Source organism: Pelophylax lessonae (assembly GCF_965119305.1).
Source record: "Pelophylax lessonae genome assembly, chromosome: 1".
Classification (NCBI taxonomy): Eukaryota; Metazoa; Chordata; class Amphibia; order Anura; family Ranidae; genus Pelophylax; species Pelophylax lessonae.
Window position 1 is genome coordinate 870628403 of NC_138768.1, and position 23115 is coordinate 870651517.

General features: G+C 46.9%; 1 protein-coding gene across 1 annotated transcript in view; it reads left to right on the forward strand.

The window, feature by feature from the left end:
* Window positions 1-23115, forward strand: part of LOC309544072 (BOS complex subunit NCLN-like) — a gene marked incomplete at its 5' end in the record, with an annotated part of 92381 nt that overhangs the window by 34155 nt on the left and 35111 nt on the right. The window contains 2 exons of the mRNA XM_082243023.1: window positions 3012-3099; window positions 17274-17312. Of these exons, the coding sequence (XP_082099149.1) occupies window positions 3012-3099; window positions 17274-17312 (127 nt within the window). The remainder of the gene's footprint in view (window positions 1-3011; window positions 3100-17273; window positions 17313-23115) is intronic.

Below are 23115 nucleotides of genomic sequence, written 5' to 3' on the forward strand. Positions count from 1 at the left end.
ATGAGGTCAAACCTAAACACTTTCAAATTGTATGCAATTGGCAGGCCCTTGCACTACATAGAAAATGTAAATCTGAAGGAAATCTAACCACAAAAGTTGGATAGTGTGTATCCAGCTTTAGTCTATTGAGTGAGGTGGTGTTGATTAGTATATTGGGTGAGGTGATGTTTTTTAGTCTGTTGGATGGGGTGATGTTGGTTGGTCTATTGGGTGATTAGTGGTGTTGGACGAATTATACTTTTTTTTTCCTTGGTGGGGGTTTTATGTATTTAAAATGTTTTAATCTTTTCTTAAAGAAAACCTATCACGTCCATTGTACTATCACATTGTTGGCTTGTTAGTCTCCCTTGTAGTGGAAAAAAAATAAAAATAAACTTTAAATATGTAGTTAAATCAAATAAATTAAAAACACCCAAAATATATATTTTTTTTAACGCCCCCCTGCTCCCATGTTCATATGCTCACCCAAAATATATTTTTTAACGCCCCCCTGCTCCCACGTACATGCTCATATAAAAAGGTACAAGAGTGCCTATGTACGAAAATGACAATTGGGTCACACATATTAGGTATCACTGCAATTGGGTTTAATAAACTGTCGCACTAACATTATGCAACATAAAAATTGCAACTAAAATCAATTTATTCTTCACAAAATATATCAGGGTTTTGGGGTTTTAACCTTCAAGCCTACATTTTTTTTGTGTGCAAAAAATAAAATCTGCTCTTGCAGAGAAGGAATTAAAGCTGTCTGCCATGGCGCACGGCTGGTTATAAATGAATTCACATCGGTGCCGGTTGTTATTATTTAATTTCCTCCCTGCTCTGGAAATGCCGGGAAGACAGACCGTCACCATGTAATGACAAATTCCCCCGGCCTGGAGTCTCCGGGAACATACACTGATAAAATAACCCCATGTGATATACGGAGAATGGCGACTACAAATCACACACAGGATGTAGAAGAGACACTCGGAGCGCTAATAAAAGGAACGTGTTTATACGCTACGTGCCAACCGCTGAGATCAGGAGATATTTATTGGAAGCACTGTAGCCAAGGGCCAGTGTATAGGGAAACATTGTATACAGATTGAGAGACTCTCTACAGGGAGGCATCTATTATGATACCAGTGGACGGATGGACAGACAGATGCATTCATATATTAAGATAGAGATACCTTATGTAGACATATACTTTACAACCAAAACACTACTGATACCTCTCCATCACACATATACAAGTGTATCACTACTCCCTTGGGAGCTGCTTGAAGCGGATTCCCCTGGGTTACCCATAGCAACAACTTATCGATTCTTTAGTGCTTTAAGTGTTTGGCTTAGTCAGGAAACAGTCCAGGGGATTTGGTTTTTGTTGTTTTTATTTTAGAACTTGGGATGGGAGAAGGGTTGAGTGGGATACTCCAACTGGATGAACTATGGACAACTTGAGGACTAGCTATGTTGAGTGCGGCAAGGCTGCTGCTTCACCTTGCCACTATAGTGAAGTACTTGATAAGCCAACTGTATAGTGAATTACTCTTCAGGGCCCCTCTTGGCACCCCCTTTACCCTTACTCTTTAGGGTTATACTTGGCACCCCCTTTATTCTTGCTAACTGTGTGAGCTGACCTATCTTCTGACTTCTCTGTAGTGGTCCCCCTTCCTTGGCAGACCCCTTGGCAAGCACCCCTGGTATCCTTCAGGCTCAGCTCCACATCTGGCTCACCAGGCCGACTGCCTGTGACCACCTTCCTCATACAGCAGGAGGAGAGACAGCCGTCACCCTCCTCCTGGGACTCTGCTTCCCGCCAAAGACGCCCTGTCACATGTACCCTTGGCTTTTATGGTGAATCCCAGGATGCACTGCAGTGGTTCCCTCCCACTGGCCAGGTTTCCTCCACTGTCCAACAGGCTCCCCTATTGGATACAGTGGGGACACTTCCTCAGACCAAGTGACTCACACCTGGACACATGTAACAGGCATAACTAACCGATTAGGCTCCCCAGATAAGCAGATGGAGCTTAACAATGCTTTTAACCTAGCACCTACCTAGGAGGGTGCTACATAAGATTATAATAATGGGCAGGATTTTTGTATGGAATGTCCAATAAAAGTTCCTTCCCTCCCCCATGGGCATTAAAAAAAAGTTGATCCCCTTTGTAGTTACAACACTCTCCTTATTTCTGGAAAGGCTTTTCTCAAGTTTTTTGGGTATGTCTGTGTAAGAATGTGAGCCCATTGGTAAGCTCAGGTATTATTGTTGGATACGAAGGCTTGGCTCGCACACCAAGCCCCACATTGGGCGGCAAAAAAAATTCCTGGCTTGCAATTAGTGTTCCAATTCATCCCAGAGATGTTTTGTACATTTGAGTTCCTCCACACCAGATGATGGATGAGAATACCTGGCTCACAATTGACATTCCCATTCATCACAAAGGTGTTGAGTAGGGATGAGATCAGAGACAGGACACTCAAGTTCCTCCACACCAAACTGGTCCAACCATGTCTTTATGGTGCTGGCTTTGTACACAGGGGCACAGTCGTGGTGGAACAGAAAAGGGTCTTCACCAAACTGTTACCATAAGGTTGGAAGTGCAAAATTGTCTACAATGTCTTTCTATCATGTAGTATTAACAGTTCCCCTTCACTGGGGACACCTGATCTCCATTATTTGGAGGAGCGTCAATGACAGTAATGATGTCAAGGCATCCCCAAAAGATCATTTTGTTTGTGGATGTCAGAATTCCATACACCCCCCAGCAGGCATTCCAATAAACATTCTTAGAGGTTCCTAAAGCCAGCAGTATCATAAATCCCACCACTGCACCAATATGTGACAACAGCATCTGGGATCTGACACCACTGTTGTCACAGAGTCCATATAGTTTTGGTCATGTATTTTGGTGGCTTTTGAGCATAGAAGTAGGTGTGATGGGCAGATGTACACCATCCTCTGGCTCTATGGTGTATACAAATACAGTGGACCATTCTTTCCTTCTGATGTATTGCAGGCCTCGGGTGGATATAAAGAGACTCAGGAGGAACACAGAGGTCCTGTGCGAGGCTCTGGCTCGGGGTCTGTACACTGACACCGCAAAGGTAAGATAGAATTGTTGATATCCCATCTCTCTTCATGTGCTAAACAGGAACATGCTGACAGGAGGAGAGAGAAGAAGGTCTCATTGATCTCATTAGTCTGCTGCTGTTCCTTCACAGTCCAATCACAGGCTAGGGGCCGGTAGGTGACCAGCCATGTTGCTTAACTGCAGTATATAAAATCAGGTCACCAGGCTGGCTGTGCAAATCTCGGAACTGGATGGACAGAAAAATAAATCCTGTGACAGATAAAACAACTCCTGTATATCTATTGCATCAGACTGCTTAGCTCAATGGTCTCCAAACTGTGGCCTTGGGGCCGGGGCAGCCCTTTGCTTGCTTTTGTCTGGCCCTTGGGGGAACAATTTCACTCACTGGCACCAATGAAGGGCACAATTCCTCCTAATGACACCATTACAGGGCAGCCATCATAAAATTTGGGGCCCCTTACACAGCTTTAAGCCTGGGCCCCCTCTGGCCTGACCACCAACATTTCCCAGGGCCCGCCCACTGGCCATTCCACCAAATACACCCACTGGCCATCTTACTGCGTCCTTCGGTTCACCCACTTTTTTTTTTAATACCCTTACAACTTAGTATATGAAAATGAACCCAATCCAGCAAAGAGATGGTCCCATATATTCAGCAAAGAGATGGTCCCATATATTCAGCAAAGCAATTGCTGAATATATGGGGATGTCTCTTTGCTAAATATATGGGGCTATCGCTTTGCTGAATATATGGGGCTGTCTCTTTGCTGAATATATGGGGCTGTCTCTTTGCTGAATATATGGGGCTGTCTCTTTGCTGAATATATGGGGCTGTCTCTTTGGTGAATATATAGGGGAAGTCTCTTTGCTAAATATATGGGGCTAAGAGACATCCCCCATATATTCAGCAAAGAGACAGCCCCATATATTCAGCAAAGAGACAGCCCCATATATTCAGCAAAGAGACAGCCCCATATATTCAGCAAAGAGACATCCCGATGTAGCAAAGAGACATCGGCTCCCTCTGCAGCCACCTTGCTTTAGCAATTGCTAGTTACTACAGCAACGACTCGGTCTTTCTGGTTGGGGCCTGGGTGGCTGGGCCCCTTGGGACACCAGGGCCCCTTACATGTGTATAGGCTGTCCTCCCCTGATAGTTGCTTCGGTCACCAACAATGGGGTACAGTTCCTACCAAGGATACCAACAATGACCCCAATGATGGGGCACAATTCCTCTCAATGACACCAATGATGGGGTACAATTCTTACCAATGACACCAGTGACGGGCGCAACTCCTCCTACAGACACCAATGATGCCGTGGCGGAGCCAGAGGGTTAGCTGGGGTGGCAATTGACACCCCAGAAGAAGTCCTTGCCACCCCTGTTGCCACCCCAATCCTGGGTGGGTGGGTGCATGACAGCGCCGCAGCGGAGGAATCACAGGGGATCGCCGTACGGGAGCTGCGGAGGGAGGCGGATCGGATGGAGAGCTGGTAGGCAGTGGGAGGGAGGCGGAGCGGAGGAATCACAGGGGAGCGCCCTGGGCGGTACCATTTACTAGAGGAGGGAGCGAGCAGGTGAAGTGCTCGCACTCGCAGTCCGCAGTACACTGTGTGTGTGTGTGGATGACTACACTACACACCATCCGCTATGTAGCTGCAAGCCTGCAACGATGTGCCGAGTGTGCTCCTGCACTGGGCACAAGCCTAGAACAGCAGAGCCCTTCCCCTTCCCTGTCAGCAAAGACACTCCCCCCTGACGTGACGTCACTGAGATGCCGGCGCCGGCGGGATGAGAGAGAGAGGACTCAGAGGAGAAGAGTGTGCTGCCAGGGTTGCCAGAGGAGTAACCAAGTTAGTAAGGCACAAGTAATACTTAGGATTGGGGGGGGGCTTGGGGAGAGAGAGACTGAGGCTGTGGGGAGGTTCATTGCCAATGATATTTGTAATATGCAGCATGAGGAGGTAATTCATTTCCACTGGTCATTGATGCATTAGTGACCGACCAGTGGCTGTTAATTAACCCCAATTTTCTGCATTAGTGGCACCAGTGTCAGTGTTAATACTAACATTGGTGCCACTAATGCAGCACAAAGGGGTTAATTTACTGCCACTGGTCGGTCACTAATGCATCAATGACCAGTGGAAATGAATTACCTCCTCATGCTGCATATTACAAATATCATTGGCAATTAACCACTTGCTGACCCGTTGCAGTATATGTACTGTGATGGGGTGTCAGCTACAGGCGTACGTCCCTGCCCCTTCAAGGTTTCTGGCACATGCCCCCACCCACTTACTCCCCTGTGATTTGACACAGCAAGAGACTGTCAGCAGATCTCAGCCAATGATTCACGGCCGAGACCTGCTGATCGGCTGTGTCAAATCACAGCCCAGAGCTCTGTGTTGACAATCAATACAGGGCTCTTTACAGAGGGAATGATCACTTTTTCTTTCTTTTCCCTGCAAAGCAGAGAAAATAAACAAATCAATCTGTAGTAAAAAGCAGCACATGTTACACATTGTTAGGCACACAATTAGCCCCTTGCCCCTAGATGTTAACCCCTTCTTAGCCGGTGTCATTAGTACAGTGACAGTGTATAGTATTATCACTGATCACTGTATATGTGTCACTGGTGATGTGGCAGTTAGTTCCCACAAAGTGTCAGGCCCGTGTCATGATCACAGTCCCACTATAAGGGTCCTTTCACAAGAATGATCTGATCAGATCCGCCTGTACGTTTTTCAGGTGGATCTGATTGGATGCTCCATGCATCCCTAAGGGGCAGCGGATGACACCCGCTGCTATCCGCTTCCGATCCTATCCGTGAAATCCGGCCGGATGGAAACCCTATTTTCCATCCATCCAGCGGATCGGATGAGAATGGACAGACGGTCCATTCTCATCCGATTCCCCCATAAAGGAGAGCGGGGATCTGACACCTCGGTCTCCACACACAGAGCGGAGACGGAGCGGTCATCCGCCTGCTCAGCGGGGATCGGCGGATCGTTCCCCACTGAGTAGAACGGACTCTGTCGGCGGATGCGGACCATGTGAAAGGACCCTAAGTTGCTGATCACCACCATTTCTAGTATATATAAAAAAATTCCATTATATATCTCATTTGTAGGCATTTTAGCTTTCACACAAACACATTAATATACACTTATTTTTTTACTAAAGACAGCAGATTTCATTTTGGTCTAAATTATGGAAGAATTTTTTTTTTTTTATTGGATGTTTTATAGCAGAAAGTAAAAAATATTTTTTTTTTCAAAATAGTTTTTTTCTTTTTTCATTCACATAATAAAAGCGAACACACACCAGTGGTATGCAAATACCCTCAAAAGAAAGGTTTTTTTTTTTTTTTGTGTAAAAAAATTACATACATTTTATTTGGGTACAGCGTTGCATGACGGGGGTAAAATCTTCTAGAGCTCAAGTGGTTAATTAACCTCCCAGAGAGTTAACCACTGCAGCCAGTTCACATGGGGATCGCAGTCACTGCCATCAATGCTGGGGGTTAATAAATAAGCTAGCACCGTTGCTGGGGATCATTGTTGCAGAAACTGAGGCGAATGCTGTGGATTATTATTGCGTAAATTGGCTGCTGTTTTAAGTATTTTCTTGTTTTGAAATGACACTAAATCTTTCTTTACACCTGGGGGGGCAGTTTGCCACTGCATCCTGTCCGCATGCTGTATCCTGTCCGCCACCTGTATCCTGTCCGCATGCTCTGTCCGCCACCTGTATCCTGTCCGCATGCTCTGTCCGCCACCTGTATGTATTTATTCTGCCACATATTTTTTGTAAAAAATCCTAAGTGTATTTTGATTGGTTTGCAAAAAAGTTATTACATCTACAAACTATGGAACTTTTTACTAGTAATGGCAGCGATCAGCGATTATTAGAGGGACTGCGACATTGCGGTGGACAAATCTGACACTAAATGACACTTTGTATATTGACCCCCCAAAATAATATCTTGCCACCCCTGTTTTAAAAGTCTATCTCCGCCACTGCAATGATGGGAGATTGTTTACTCCCAATGGCCACAGTCTGCCCCCCTCCCCCCCCTAAGTCTGAGGGACAGTAAATTTACTCTTTAATTAAAATGTTTGGAGACCCCTGGCTTAACTGTTATCTAACCCTTTTAACTCTTGGCTCCTGATGGCCCTTTAGGAGTGTGTAAGGCTTCTTGGTCATGTGATCACTGATATTGGCTGTCCCAATGATCACATGATCGGAAGCCTATGCTACCGACTCCTGATCATCACCATGTGACAAGATGCTGTTGGTGACAACGCAGTGACGGTGCTGAGGGTCCATGACTGAGCAACTCTTAGCACACTCAATAGACAGCACAGAATAAAGGGCAACTCCATGCATTCACCTTCTAGCAACTACCTCTGAAATATCAGTTTCGGGTGGAGTGATGCTTTAAGTGCTTCCTGCAGGCAGCGTTCTCTCTGCCCCAGTTCCTATAAATACAGTCAGTGCTCCCCCGATAACCCCTCATGCTTTTTTCTCTTTTCAGCTTCATAAATCCCATTTCAGATCCATTTCCAGATATTCCGCAATAAAAGAAAATCGTGTGATGACGCAGAACAGCAGAGAGATCAAACTGCCTCTCTGCATGGCCGTGCCCCCATCTCACAGCTCATTACCCTCCCGAGAACAGCAATAAATGAACGGTTTGAAGTGTTATAATGACAAAAGTGGAGGGAGTGAGATGTTCTGATGAATCTTCAGCAGTACATGACACCAAGTGTATCTACTGATCGCACTCATCAGTGCTGGGGAAAGATAATGGAGGTCCCACAGCACCCCCTGGTGGTGGAGATCAGTGTGACAAGTAATGAAGCCTCTTTAACACTTTTGGGGTAATTAAAGCATCCAAACGCTCAGCCAGAGCTTTGAGGGACCTCCAGAGATTTCTAGGGGTTGTTTGACATGTGGCTGATTGCGCCCCCCCCCCCCCCATTTGGGGGTGCCTGCAAAGTTCTGAGGCCAAAGCAACATGCCAGATTCAGTGGCAGGACACCAATATTCTTTTTAGCTTTCTGTGAGGGGGGCCAGTCAGACCACCACTAAAGGGGTTTCCATTCTTCTCACTGACCCCCAATGTAAGGAGTATTCTTCCTACTGATCACCAATATAAGGGGCATTCTTCCTACTAACCTCCAATGTAAGGAACATTCTTCCCACTGACCACCAATGTAAGGATCATTCTTCCCACTGATCACCAATGTAAGGGACATTCTTCCCACTGACCACCAATGTAAGGAGCATTCTTCCCACTGACCACCAATGTAAGGAGCATTCTTCCCACTGACCACCAATGTAAGGAACATTCTTCCCACTGACCACCAATGTAAGGAGCATTCTTCCCACTGACCACCAATGTAAGGAGCATTCTTCTCACTGACCACCAATGTAAGGAGCATTCTTCCCACTGACCACCAATGTAAGGGACATTCTTCCCACTGACCACCAATGTAAGGAGCATTCTTCCCACTGACCACCAATGTAAGGAGCATTCTTCCCACTGACCACCAATGTAAGGAGCATTCTTTTCACTGACCACCAATGTAAGGAGCATTCTTCCCACTGACCACCAATGTAAGGGACATTCTTCCCACTGACCACCAATGTAAGGAGCATTCTTCCCACTGACCACCAATGTAAGGGACATTCTTCCCACTGACCACCAATGTAAGGAGCATTCTTCCCACTGACCACCAATGTAAGGAGCATTCTTCTCACTGACCACCAATGTAAGGAGCATTCTTCCCACTGACCACCAATGTAAGGGACATTCTTCCCACTGACCACCAATGTAAGGAGCGTTCTTCCCACTGACCACCAATGTAAGGGACATTCTTCCCACTGACCACCAATGTAAGGAGCATTCTTCCCACTGACCACCAATGTAAGGAGCATTCTTCTCACTGACCACCAATGTAAGGAGCATTCTTCCCACTGACCACCAATGTAAGGGACATTCTTCCCACTGACCACCAATGTAAGGAGCGTTCTTCCCACTGACCACCAATGTAAGGGACATTCTTCCCAATTTTGTTTATTAAAAGTCTTGCAATCAATAAGCATAAAATCAATATACATAAATAAATATATACATATTTACATGAAAAGGGGAAAAAAAAATACATAGCAAATTCTGCTCTCAAATAAAGACTGCCTTTACAGCAAAAACAAAACTCACATCATGAAACACATCATTACCGGGAAAAATAATCTTAATTAGACTCACACCACCACACCAGACATCAAACCTGCGAGGTCAAGAAACAAAAACCACTCCCATTATGCATGCAGCCCTTCTTCAAAAATGAAGATATTAACTAACAAAAGCTAAGGGTGTGAAAGAAATAGCATAGGAAAAAAGCTTTTCACCCAGAGATGGACAGTTCACCAAAAGCAGGTCTGATATTCCTCCACGCCCTTATCCAGACCGCTCGAGGCTCCCTGCCCTTCTCAAGACCCCGAATCTTCCCAACCTCACCCAGAATATCGTACACCACCACCTCGACAGGGAGGACTTTCTTCCGCAGGGTAATCTGGCACCGTGCATTCCACGTGAAGTAACGGACAACTATACTAACTAGAAAAAGTGTATCCAAATCAAAATCCCAGCGAGTCGGGAATGCCCCATACACCCACTCCGCATAACTCATGCGATAGAGAAAGGGGATGCCTAGAGCCCTCCCCACCCTTTTATACACCTCTATGTTAAAGGGACACTGGAGCAAAAAGTGGTCCATAGACTCCACTTTACCAACACACTCCGCTCTAGGACAATCCCGATCATCCACAGGGCGATGCTTCAGGTTCCCTCTCACATAGAGCCTTCCATGGAAAGCGAGCCAGGCTTGATCCCTAAACTTCAAAGGGATTCTTCCTAAGTTAATTAAATGCAACCCCTCCCTCATTACGGGGCCTGGGCAATCCCTTAAGGTCAGCGACACACTGAAAGCAGAGCCCAAAATCCTCTTCTCCAGAAGCTTTCTGGGGAGGGACTTGATATCCCCCACTGTCACCTGCCACTGCCTAAGTATTTTCAGACACGGGGCAACATAAGCCGGAAGCTTGCCATGTCGGACTCTCAGACTTTTCACTGGCCCGCCATCTTCCCAGCATCGCAGAAAAGGCCTAAACCAAGATTGAAAAATACCCACCCATCCCGGCGGGGTCTCTGCTAACATATTACCAAGATTATACTTTAAAAAAAGCAGAGAAAAGAAAACTATAGGGTTGACCATTCCTAGACCACCCTCCCGCCTGGACAGGTAAGTTACATTGCGTTTGATCAGGTTCAGCCTATTTCCCCATAACAGTTGGAAAAAGCAGCTGTACACCCTTGCATAGAGAGATTCCGGCAAGATACAGACAAAGCTGACATATAAAAAGATTGGGATCAGGTAAGTTTTAATCAAGTCAACCCTTTCCCTCAAGGAAAGTTTCCATTTCTTCCAGCTTGCCACCTTGGCATTGGCATTCAACAACCTGCTTTCCCAATTTCGATGACCATAGTCACCAGGACCAAATTTGATGCCCAACACTTTAATTTCCTGCTGGGGCTCTGGGAAGGCATCCGGAAGTTCGAAGCTTTCACCCTCCTCACCCATCCAGAAAACTTCACTCTTTTCATGATTGATTTTAGAGCCAGAAGCCTCAGTGTACTGCTCTATCACAGAGACCACCTCCTGCGCCTCCTCCATCCCAGAGATAATAACAGACACATCATCGGCATAGGCCACGACCTTCAAAGGCGGCACACCAGCAATGCCCAAAGGCACCCCACACAACGACCCACTCTCTAACCTTCTTATGAAGGGGTCGATTGCGAATACATATAGCAGGGGGCTCAAAGGACACCCCTGGCGCACACCAGAGCCAACCTCAAAAGGCCGTCCAACCCAACCATTAACAACTGGGAAGCTCTCAGCCCCTTTATATAATGTTTTCAGCCAATCAACAAACCTCCCCTGCAGGCCGTATCTACCAAGTAGCAAATACAGGTACTCATGATTGATTCGATCAAAAGCCTTCGCCTGATCCAATGCCAGCAAGTACTTTCTCCATCCAGCAGCCCTGCATCGCTCCAAAGCCTCCCGGACAGCTAAAATTGCTGAAAAGGTACTTCTGCCCTGGACCGAGTAGTGCTGATGATTGGACAACAAATCGCCTGCTACTGACGACAAGCGCCAAAAAAGAATCTTCGCCAAAATCTTTCTATCAACATTGAGAAGACTGATGGGGCGCCAGTTCTCAATTATTGAGGGGTCTTTACCTTTTGACAGAAGAATCACAGCGGATTGCCTCATGGAGAGAGGGAGAGAACCCTCTTCTAAACAGCTGTTATAAACCTCCGCTAAAAAGGGAGCCAGAATGGACTTAAAACACTTGTAAAATTCAGCTGTCAACCCATCTGGCCCAGGCGACTTTTTGGTAGCCAGCTTCTCTATAGCACGAACTACCTCACCCGCTGAAATTGGTTCTGTCAAATCCATCAAAGGCAATGTATCATTTCCCAATCCTGGAGTAGAATCCAGAAAGCTTTCCATCCTGTCCCGACTAAGGTCCTTTCTTCCCAGAAGGTCTGCGTAATATGACCTGAAGATCTCCAGGATCCCTGATCTGGACTTCACCAGGGAACCCGTACTATCCCTCAGACCTATGACCGTCTTAACTGCTATGCCTTGCTTACAGTTCTGGTAAGGATCAGGCGAGTGATATTTCCCATAAATCTCTCTCCAGAACCAAGGAGGCATGCCGGTCGTATTGACACTTCCTAAGAAGAAGCTTTACCTCCGAGATCTCCCCTGGATCTCCTCCATACGAGACAAGACGATCAAGCTTCCTCCGCAAATGCTGGTAGGCAATATACATACCAAGCTGCTTCTTCTTACTTATGGCCTTGAAAAGTCCAATCGTCCTTTGTTTCACAAGCTCCCACCACTCTGACTTACTGCTGCAAAAGTCCAGAATAGAAACCTGTGCCTGAAAAAAATCCTCAAAGGATTGTCTTACCTCTACATCTTCCAGGAGAGCCGAATTCAGTTTCCAGGTACCCCTTCCCCTGGGTGGAGTGTCCGAGGCATTCAGAGTCACAGACAGCATACAGTGGTCAGAGAACTCCACCGCCCTCAACTCAGGAGCCGAGAAAGCAGAGTTCTCCTTTAAAAAAAACCTATCTATCCTACTCTGACTATTCCCTCTCTGAAACGTGAATCCCGTGCTGCCAGGGCAGTGCTTAATGTGCACATCTACCAGGCCTGCTTGTCTAACCATATCTCTAAGAAAAACGCTATCATAACCCAGCCTGTCTATGGAGACCCTCCTGTCTTCAGGCCTAATTATGGTGTTAAAGTCACCTCCAAAGACAACCTGCTGGGATGGAAGGGCTTGATCTTTGTGAAGAGGCATTTCCTGTCCCATTTTGACTGCGGTCCATAGATATTGATCAGGCGTAGGTCCTGCCCCCTAACAGAGACGTCTAAGACCATGCATCTCCCCATTTCTACCTCAATTACCCGCCGGCACGTTACCATATCGGTTTTAAAAAGAACCGCAACTCCGCTGCAAGGCTCAGCCGCAAGAGACCAAAAGGAGGGACCGTATCTCCACTCCCTTTTTGCTAGATGGACATCAGCCAAAGTATTGAGCCAGGTCTCTTGCAAAAATAAAATCTCAGCATCAAACTCACTGAGCAAAAATAAGGCAATATCACGAGCTCTTGCAGATTTCACACTGGCAACATTAATGGTCGCCACCTTTATCAGAGCGGGCACTGCCATCAGGATGATTGGGGTAGTCGTTTCTTAACCTCCACCACACTCTCATCACCCGAGACAGCTCTTTTTACACTATGTGACTCCCCCTCATCCATAGATGATAAAGAAATGCATAAATTGGATACTAACTCCTCCCCTGATAACACAGAAAATGAGTTGCCAAGAGGAACCCCTCCTGGCTCTAACTGTAAGGAGGAAACGACCGCTTTACTGGTTTTCCTCTTTTTCTTTTTCTTCCTCCTTGTCCTCTCCCACCCCTCCTCATCCGAATCCTCCACAACAGAGGGTGAGACATGGGACATGGACACCCCTCCCTCCACCCCATCGACCCCACCACCATCCAGCACCCCTGCACCCTCTTGGCCGCATTTGCGGTGTTGAGAGACAGGGACTAGAGGTGGAGTAGGCCGAGGGGGAAGATCCACTATACCCGCCCCCCCAGCAGCTTCCGCTAGTCTGGAGGATCTACGCACAGTAGATGTAGGAACAACCACAGGAGGGACAGACTCAGGGACCACATCACCAGGGGAAACAAAATCTGACACAACAGACACAGGAAGGACAGACTCAGGGACCACCTCACTAGGGGAAACAAAATCTGACACAACAGACACAGGAGGGGCAGCAACAATTTCCTCTCTAACTTCAGCTGCTTCATCTTCTTTATCAAGCCTCTGCAGCTCAGTCTCCAATCCTGGCAAGTTATGCAGTGCCTCTGGGCACTGGCTATATGGATGACCCAGCTGCTGGCACAAATTGCACCGAATCTTGGTGCATTCTCTGGCCAAATGGCCTAAATCCTGGCACAGTGAGCACTTCTTGTGGGTGCAGGACGATGCAAAGTGGCCTTTATCACCACATTTATTGCACACCTTAGGCTGACCTTGGTAGAAAATGGTCAGCCTATCCCTACCCAGAAAGGCTGAGCAGGGAAGGTGCTGAACTACATCGCCCAGCACCCCCAATTTTAGTGACACTGTCCAGGCCCCTGTCCATATCCCACGCTCATCAAGGACCTTCTGCAGTGGAGTGAGGACCTCGCCATATTGGCGTAACCATACTAATAAATCAGCCTCTGGTATGGATTCGTTACGCACCAAAATGGTCACTGATTTTATCAGAGGCTGCCTTGAGATCACTTTTGGCACCAAACTACTCCACTGCTGAAGGCCCTTGCACCTCCTAAATCTCTCCCAGAAGAGATCCAAACTTTCAGGTTTTACAAACGACAAATCAAATTCATAACTCCCCACCGGGCAAATTAAAGCAAAAATATCACAAGCTTTAAACCCCATTTCCAAAATCAACTCAGCCACCCTCCCCCTTACTGGTGGAGTTCCATCCCCCTCCCACCTCAACTGTACCACATTCCTCCTCCTATACCCACCAAACCTCCCTGAATTTTGACTAAATAACAGAATTCCCACCACCCACCCTGGTGTGACTCCCCAAAGCTGAAGCATAGCTTCCAACATTCCTCCCAGCAGAAAATCCATCAGTTTTTTTTAAATTATCTGACACACACTTAGCAGATAACGATTCGGGATTGATCTGTGCAATCGAATCTTTCCTCTGCTGAGCAGGAGGAGAAATGTCATTTTTATTTTTCCCAGCATTACTAACCCCTTCACCACCACCCACCACATTCATTGCTTTAACATTAATGTCATTTTTTATACTTGCTGGGATATTTATTATTCCTGTTGTCTTCACAGCAGAATCCATAGCTGCTGCTGCACTGGTAAGAACTCCAGCTGTCATCTTCTCTTCCACTAGGACAGGGTTTTCAGTTGTAGAAACAGAATCCTGTTTTAACACAGCAGCAGGTAAAGCATTGCAGGATATTTCCATTGCTACTTCCATTCCACTCGCAGCACCATGTTGATCCCCTCCCCCACTAGCAATCAGCTGGTCAATCAGCCCTGGAACACTGGGAAACTCAGCTGAAGCAAACTCTATGGAGTTTGCAGCCATTTTGCTTGCAGAGGGACTACTGGTCTCAGCAGGAGCAGAAAAATCCATGCCTGGGGTGTTAGATGCAGGTCCATCCACATTTTTCTCACAATCTGGTGATTCGGTCAGGGATTTACCCTGCATGTCTGCACCGGATTTATCCTCAGCAGTAACTCCAATATGCAGTTCCTTCTCACCTGGGACACCATCCACTAAAGCAGGTGGGGCAGACATGCTGGAAGGCAACATGATGTACTGGGATTTCTCCACCAGTACTGGCTTTGCTGGCTTGAATCTCCTCTGCCCATCCTCAGGGATTTCTGATGGATCATCAGAAAAGACAAACTTGTCTGCTTTCAGGGGTGACTCCATCTGCTGGATGAATGTCAGGGATCCATGTCCACTCTCAATCCCCTGGCTGGTTGCCGCTGGTGATTCCCAGTTCTGGCATGGGGGGAGAGGTGCAGAGGCAGATGGAGCCTGGTCATCCATTAACTGAGGCTGCTGATCCACAGAACTTGCTGATGTCTGGCTGGTAAATCTCCTCTCATTATCAAACTTTTCTTGAAATGCTCCACTTCTGTCTTTCAGCCTTTCCAGTAATAAAGATTGTTCCTTTACCTTTTCCTCCAATTCCTGTAACTCAGGCTTCATGGCTGTGCGATTTTTACTCCAGGCCTGGAAATACTTGGTTTTGAAGGATTTGTGTTCAGCCTTCAAAACTTTAAGTTTTTCTTCCGCTCTCCCAATCGCCCTAAAACGATTGATAACCTTCTGGCTGAAGACATCCGCATTCTCACCAGGGCCTGGACCCACAGACAGGTCCTCCACCTCCTCCTCACTAGGCCCCGTGTCATCAGGAGGATCCCTCCCAGGGCCTCCCCCAGGATCAGGCATTGTTCCTGGGCCAAGCTAGCAAGCAAGGCCCAGGCTTGAAAAGGGCTAGATCTCAGAGAGAGCTCCTTGGGTGTGTCCTCCTCCTTCTTCCCACTGACCACCAATGTAAGGATCATTTTTCCCACTGACCTCCAATGTAAGGAACATTTTTCCCACTGACCACCAACATAAGGAGCATTCTTCCCACTGACCACCAATGTAAGGAGCATTCTTCCCACTGACCACCAATGTAAGGAACATTCTTCCCACTGACCTCCAATGTAAGGAACATTCTTCCCACTGACCACCAATGTAAGGAGCATTCTTCCCACTGACCACCAACATAAGGAGCATTCTTCCCACTGACCACCAATGTAAGGGACATTCTTCCCACTGACCACCAATGTAAGGAGCATTCTTCCCACTGACCACCAATGTAAGGGACATTCTTCCCACTGACCACCAATGTAAGGAGCATTCTTCCCACTGACCACCAATGTAAGGAGCATTCTTCCCACTGACCACCAATGTAAGGAGCATTCTTCCCACTGACCTCCAATGTAAGGAACATTCTTCCCACTGACCACCAATGTAAGGAACATTCTTCCCACTGACCTCCAATGTAAGGAACATTTTTCCCACTGACCTCCAATGTAAGGGACATTCTTCCCACTGACCACCAATGTAAGGAACATTCTTCCCACTGACCTCCAATGTAAGGAGCATTCTTCTCACAGTAAGTCTTCATAAAGCATGAGTATTTTTTGGAGAACTATCATTTAAAGTTAAAGCGGAGTTCCGGGCACAAAAACGATATTTTTTTTTGTGCCCCTCCGCTAGGTAGACCTGCCCTGAAAAGGAATTGGATAGTTAGATTTTTTTTTTTGTTCACTCACCTTTTAATTGAAGATCGGAATTACTCACCTCAGAGTACTTCCTCCCTCGGAGCCGCGGCTCACCACGTCACTTCCTGTCTCGCTATGATTCCTGGGAGCTAAACGTCATAGCTCCCAGGAATCAATGCGACTGCACCGGCCCCGGCCCCGCTCGTCATTTCCGGGGCGACGCCGCATTCCCCTGCTAAACAGCTTCGCACCGGAAGTGACGAGAGGGGCCGGTGCAGGCGCATTCTGGGACAAGAAGATGCGGAAGAAGACACAGAAGAGGACCGCGCCGGCTTCAGCTGCCCACAAGAGAGATGGAAACGCTGTGGAAGAAATTTTATAAGTAAGTATTTCTTCTAAAAGGTAAATGCGAACCGGGACAGATCAGAGGCTATCCATTGTGGAATGTGCTAGCCCTGACTGTCCCGGGGGTATGCTTATTGAAAATTGACTTCTGTGCCCGGAACTCCGCTTTAAGGGGAGTGCGGCTATAAAGACCATTAGGTCTCACATTGCCCCCTAGTGCTCATATTGCAGTATGCCCTGCTACAAAGACCCTGAAGTATCACACTGACCCCTAGTGCTCATATTGCAGTATGCATCAGTAGTCTGTTATTCTATTGATTTGTTGTGGTTTTTTTTTTTTTTTTTCCAGGGACATCTGGAGAACCTGCAAATCTTTAAAGGGGCGCTGGTATGTTATATATTACCATTTTCTAATAGAAAGAAGTGCACCCTTATTTATTTATTTTAGCATTCCCTTTTTATTACAGCTAATATATTACTAAAAGTTAAAGTGTAACCCTTAAACAATGATCTTCTCTTATTTTCCCCATTGGTCTGTTATAATAAAACACTTTCAAATGTATATTTATCTGTTCAATAAGTGAAAAAAATGCCTGTTGATCCTGCCAGAAACCTTGTGAGCTGATGACTTCCTGTCCTGTACTCTCTGCCTTTGCTGCACTCCTATTAGTTACATTGTTCCAGCTATTGCTGCACTCCTATTAGTTACATTGTCCCAGCTATCTCTAAGGTAAGGTTATCAGATTTTCAAAAAATAAATTCAGGGTCACCCTACTAAGAACTCCCCCATTTATAGACACACCCATAAAACCACAACCCTGTTGGAAGACAGAGTCACAAAACCACACCTCCATTTTAACCCACCCTAAAACAATGCATCAAAGTCTTTCAGAACAAGTGGCAAGCATTTAAGAATGCCACAATGAATTGTGGGTGTGGTCAAATTTTTGTAGCAGGAGGGGTTTAAAGGGGAATGGTTAATGAAAACCTGAGCCTACTCTGCTCTGGGTCAGGAGTATGTAACACGGGGATCAAAGGTCAGGAGTAAGTAACAAAAAGAATGCAGGGGTCAGGGGTAAGCAACACACAGGCAGAAGAGGTCAGGGTAAGTAACACAGGGAAAGCAGAAGTCAGGAGTATATATTGCACAGAGAGAAGATGTGAGGAGTAAGTAAGGCAAGGTGTGCAGGGGTCAGGAGTAACTAATACACAGGGAGCAGAGGTCAGAAGTAAGTAATGAACAGAAAGCAGGGGTCAGGAGTAAGTATTGCACAGAGAAAAGATGGGAGGAGTAAGTAAGTAAGACAAAGAGTGCAGGTGTCAAGAGTAAGCAATGCACAGAGAGCAGAGATCGGGAGTAAGTAATGCACATAGTGCAGGGGTCAGAACTAGGTAAAATTAGCAGAACAGAGGTCAAGAGTGAGTAAAGCAGAAACAGCAGAGGTGCAAAGGTGTGCAGGTGTCAGGAGTAAGCAATGCACAGAGAGCAGGGGTCATGAGTAAGTAATGCACAGACAGCAGGGGACAGGAGTAAGTTATGCACAGAGAGTGGGTGTCAGGAGTAAGTTATGCACAGAGAGCGGATGTCAGGAGTAAGTTATGCACAGAAAGCAGAGGTCAAGAGTAAGTAAAGCACAAAGGGCAGGGGTCAGGAGTAATTAACGCATGGAGAGCAGAGGCCAGAAGAAATATCACATGTGGAGAACAGAGGTCAGAAATAAGTAACCCACAGAGTGCAAGGGTTAGAAGTAACACATGGAGAGCAGAGGCAAGGAGTAAGTAAAGCACAGAGAGCAGGGGTCAGTAGTAAGTAACGCACAGAGAGAAGATGTGAGGAGTAAGTTAGGAAGAGTAAGTAAGACAAAAAGTGCAGGGGTCAAGAGTAAGTAAAGCACAGAGGGACGGGGTCAGGAGTAAGTAACGAATGGAGAGCAGAGGTCAGAAGTAATAACATATTTAGAACAGAGATCAGGAGTAAGTAACGCACAAAGTGCAAGGGTTATAAGTAACACATGGAGAGCAGAGGCGAGGGGGGTGTAATGCACAGAGAGCAGGGGTCAGGAATAAGTAACGCACAGAGAGATGATGTGAGGAGTAAGTAAGGAAGAGTAAGTAAGACAAAAAGTGCAGGGGTCAGGAGTAAGTAAAGCACAGAGGGACGGGGTCAGGAGTAAGTAACGAATGGAGAGCAGAGGTCAGAAGTAATAACATATTTAGAACAGAGATCAGGAGTAAGTAACGCACAAAGTGCAAGGGTTATAAGTAACACATGGAGAGAAGAGGCGAGGGGGGTGTAATGCACAGAGAGCAGGGGTCAGGAGTAAGTAACGCACAGAGAGAAGATGTGAGGAGTATGTAAGGAAGAGTAAGTAAGACAAAAAGTGCAGCTGTCAAGAGTAAGTAACATTAGAAGAACAGAGGACAAGAGTGAGTAAAGTAGAAACAGCAGAGGTGTGCAGGTGTCAGGAGTAAGCAGTGCACAGATAGCAGTGGTCAGGAGTAAGTTATGCACAGGGAGAAGGGATCAGGGGTAAGTTATGCACAGGGAGAAGGGGTCAGGAGTAAGTTATGCACAGGGGTCAGGAGTAAGTTATGCACAGGGAGCAGGCGTCAGGAGTAAGTTATGCACAGGGGTCAGGAGTAAGTTATGCACAGAGAGCAGGGGTCAGGAATAAGTTATGCAAAGAGAGCAGGGGTCAGGAGTAAGTTATGCAAAGAGAGCAGGGGTCAGGAATAAGTTATGCAAAGAGAGCAGGGGTCAGGAGTAAGTTATGCAAAGAGAGCAGGGGTCAGGAATAAGTTATGCAAAGAGAGCAGGGGTCAGGAGTAAGTTGTGCAAAGAGAGCAGGGGTCAGGAGTAAGTTATGCACAGAGACATGGGAGGAGTAAGACAAAGTGTGCAGGGGTCAGGTAATGCAGACAGAGTGGAGGTCTGTATTAGGTAGTAGGTGCCAATAATAAAAAAAAACAATTGCAGCACAGGATAATAACAGAAGATGGTCAGCAGAGAAGATGGGTAGGATGGAAGTCAGTCCTAGAACCTTGAGAAAGCAGATGCAATGTAAGTAATATATTGCACACTTGCCTTGGTCACTTACAAATGGCTCTGTGGGACTTCTTGGCCAAAATCCACAAAATAAACTCCCGCCTGCCGCATGAGTATTGCCGAGCATAAACAACTGGCTGCAAAGTTCAGCAGCTCCATCATTTGGGTGACTGATGCACCTGCACAGTGTAATCCTTGCACCGTACTGCATCGTTGCTGGGGACGCTCGTTTCTGGGGGGGGGGGGGGGCTGAGTTAATTAACATGTTAAATATAACATTGTCTAGATGTGGATTCCCATTCACCTATTGTTTCTGTCCAGATGGCTAGGTAATTAGTTCAGGTTAATTATGTGTATGTACACAACTTCATCTGCGTAGGATAATGTAATCAGGCACCTGACCTGGTGGGGTAATCTGATCAGGAGGGGGATGTCCTCCTGTGTGGTATATATTGTGTGTGAGTTTGTTCAATAAAGGTTCCAGATCTGATACAAGCTATTCTCGTTTTGTATGGGGGCGGCTAGAATATCTGATATTTATGTTCAAGACTGAAGGAAGAGGTATTCTGATGGAAGCCCACAAGAACATTGTGGGTCGCGGTTCCGTTACAACTCTCTCTGGCCAAAACTTTTTTTTGCCATCTAATATTGAACAGGGAAGGTTTTTTAGCCTCTTTTAGGTTTCTATTGTAATCAGTGCCCCTATTAGGATGATGTCAGAGCAGGAAGTGACAGGAAATATCTCCAATAGTCTCTCCAAAGATAAAAACACATTCATAGCAGAAGAGTTAGAGGTAAAAGAGTTAAAATTTCTGACAATTATTTCATTGCTGTCTGTACTTTCTTACCCCAGTGACACTCATACCCCAGTTTCTTAAACGGATATCACAGGGCCAGGAAGTGGAGGAACATCTCCCCAGTGGGGTCAGATTAGAAAACGTTATCGATGTTCTGATCCTTAACTAGGAAAAAAAAGGTTTTGGTTTGGGTAAAAGTTTTGGCCTTGGAGCTAGAAAATCATAGATTGGGATCCATATCTCCGTGAGATGGACAATCCCAAGTGTTTGCAATAAGGTTGTGTAGAAACAAAAGGTGTAACGAGGGTGCACAGGGTTTAGACTGGAGACACAGGGGTGCGAGGGGCACAGCTGCAGGCATGGGGCGCTCTGGAGACATGGGGGCACAGAGGGGCACTGTGGAGAAAGGGAATGAGTTAACACACTGAGGCACTGGAGGCACAATGTCTCTGAAAAATTCCAGGACTGGGGGTTGGCTATACTATGTGGAAAAAAGCCAAACGTAGTGGGAGATGCAGTCCCATATCTTGATACTTGAGCTCCAGTGAAGAATGTGGAGCCCTGAAACATCTCTACCCCCCTCCCCATAACCTTCTGTACCTAAACCCCCCCCCCCCAACCTTCATAATCCTCCAACACACCTAACCCACCTCAACATCTCTATTCCCCCTCCCCATTACCTAAAACCTCCCAACCTCCATAACCATCCAACACACCTAACCCACCTCATTATCTATACCCCCCTCCACCATTACCTCCCACACCAAAAACCCCCCAACCTCCATAGCCCCTCTGCACACCTAACCCACCTCAACATCTCTACCCCTCCTCCCCATTACGTCCTGTACCTAAACCCCCCAACCTCCATAACACTTCTGCACACCTAACCCACCTCAACATCTCTACCCCTCCTCCCCATTACCTCCTGTAACTAAATCCCCCAACCTCCATAAATCTCCTGCACACCTAACCCTCCTCAACCTCTCTATCCCCTCCCCATTACCTCCCGTACCTAACCCCCCCCCAACCTCCATAACCCTCCTGCACACCTAACCAATCCCAACATCTCTAACCCCCTCCTCATTACTTCCTGTACCTAAACCCCCCAACCTCCATTAACCCTCTCACATACCAAACCTACTCCCACATCTCTACCCCCCCCTCCCCATTACTTCTTGTACCTAAACCCCCCAACCTCCATAACCCTCCTGCACACCTAACCAATCCCAGCATCTCTAACCCCCTCCCCCATTACTTCCTGTACCTAAAACCCCCAGCATCAATAACCCTCCTACACACCTAACCCACTGCAACATCTCTACCCCCTCCCCCCCCATTACCTCCCCTCCATAAAACTTCCAACATCCATAACCCTCCTACACACCTAACCCCCCTCCCCCATTGCTTTCTGTACCTTAAACCCCCCAACCTCCATAACCCTTCTGCACACCTAACCCACCTCAACCTCTCTATCCCCCTCCCCATTACCTCCCGTACCTAAACCCCCCCCCCAGCCTCCATAACCCTCCTGCACACCTAACGTACCTCAACATCTCTATCCCCCTCCCCATTACCTCCTTTACCTAAACCTCCCAACCTCCATAACCCTCCTGCACACCTAACCTAACCAATCCCAACATCTCTATCCCCCTCCCCAATACCTCCTGTAACTAAACCCCCCAACCTCCATAAATCTCCTGCACACCTAACCCACCTCAACCTCTCTATCTCCCTCCCCATTACCTCCTGTACCCAACCCCCTCCCAGCTTCCGTAACCCTCCTGTACACCTAACCCACCCCAACAGCTCTATCCCCCTCCCTATTACCTCCTGTACCTAAACCCCCAACCTCCATAACCCTCCTGCACAAGTAACCCACCTCAACATGTCTACCCCCTCCCCATTACCTCCTGTACCTAAACCCCCCAACCTCCATAACTCTCCTGCAGACCTAACCCACCTCAACATCTCTATCCCCCTCCCCATTACCTCCCATACCTAACCCCCCCAACCTCCATAACCCTCCTGCACACCTAACCAATCCCAACATCTCTAACCCCCTCCTAATTACTTCATGTACCTAAAATCCCCCTCCTACATACCTAACCCGCTGCAACATCTCTACCCTCCCCCTTCCCCATTACCTCATATACCAAAAACCCCCAACCTCCATTAACCCTCTCACATACCAAACCTACTCCCACATCTCTACCCCCCCCCATTACTTCCTGTACCCAAACCTCCTAACCTTCATAACCCTCCTACACACCTAACCCCCCCTCCCCCATTGCTTTCTGCACCTAAATCCCCCCAACCTCCAAAATCCTACTTCACACGTGACCCACCTC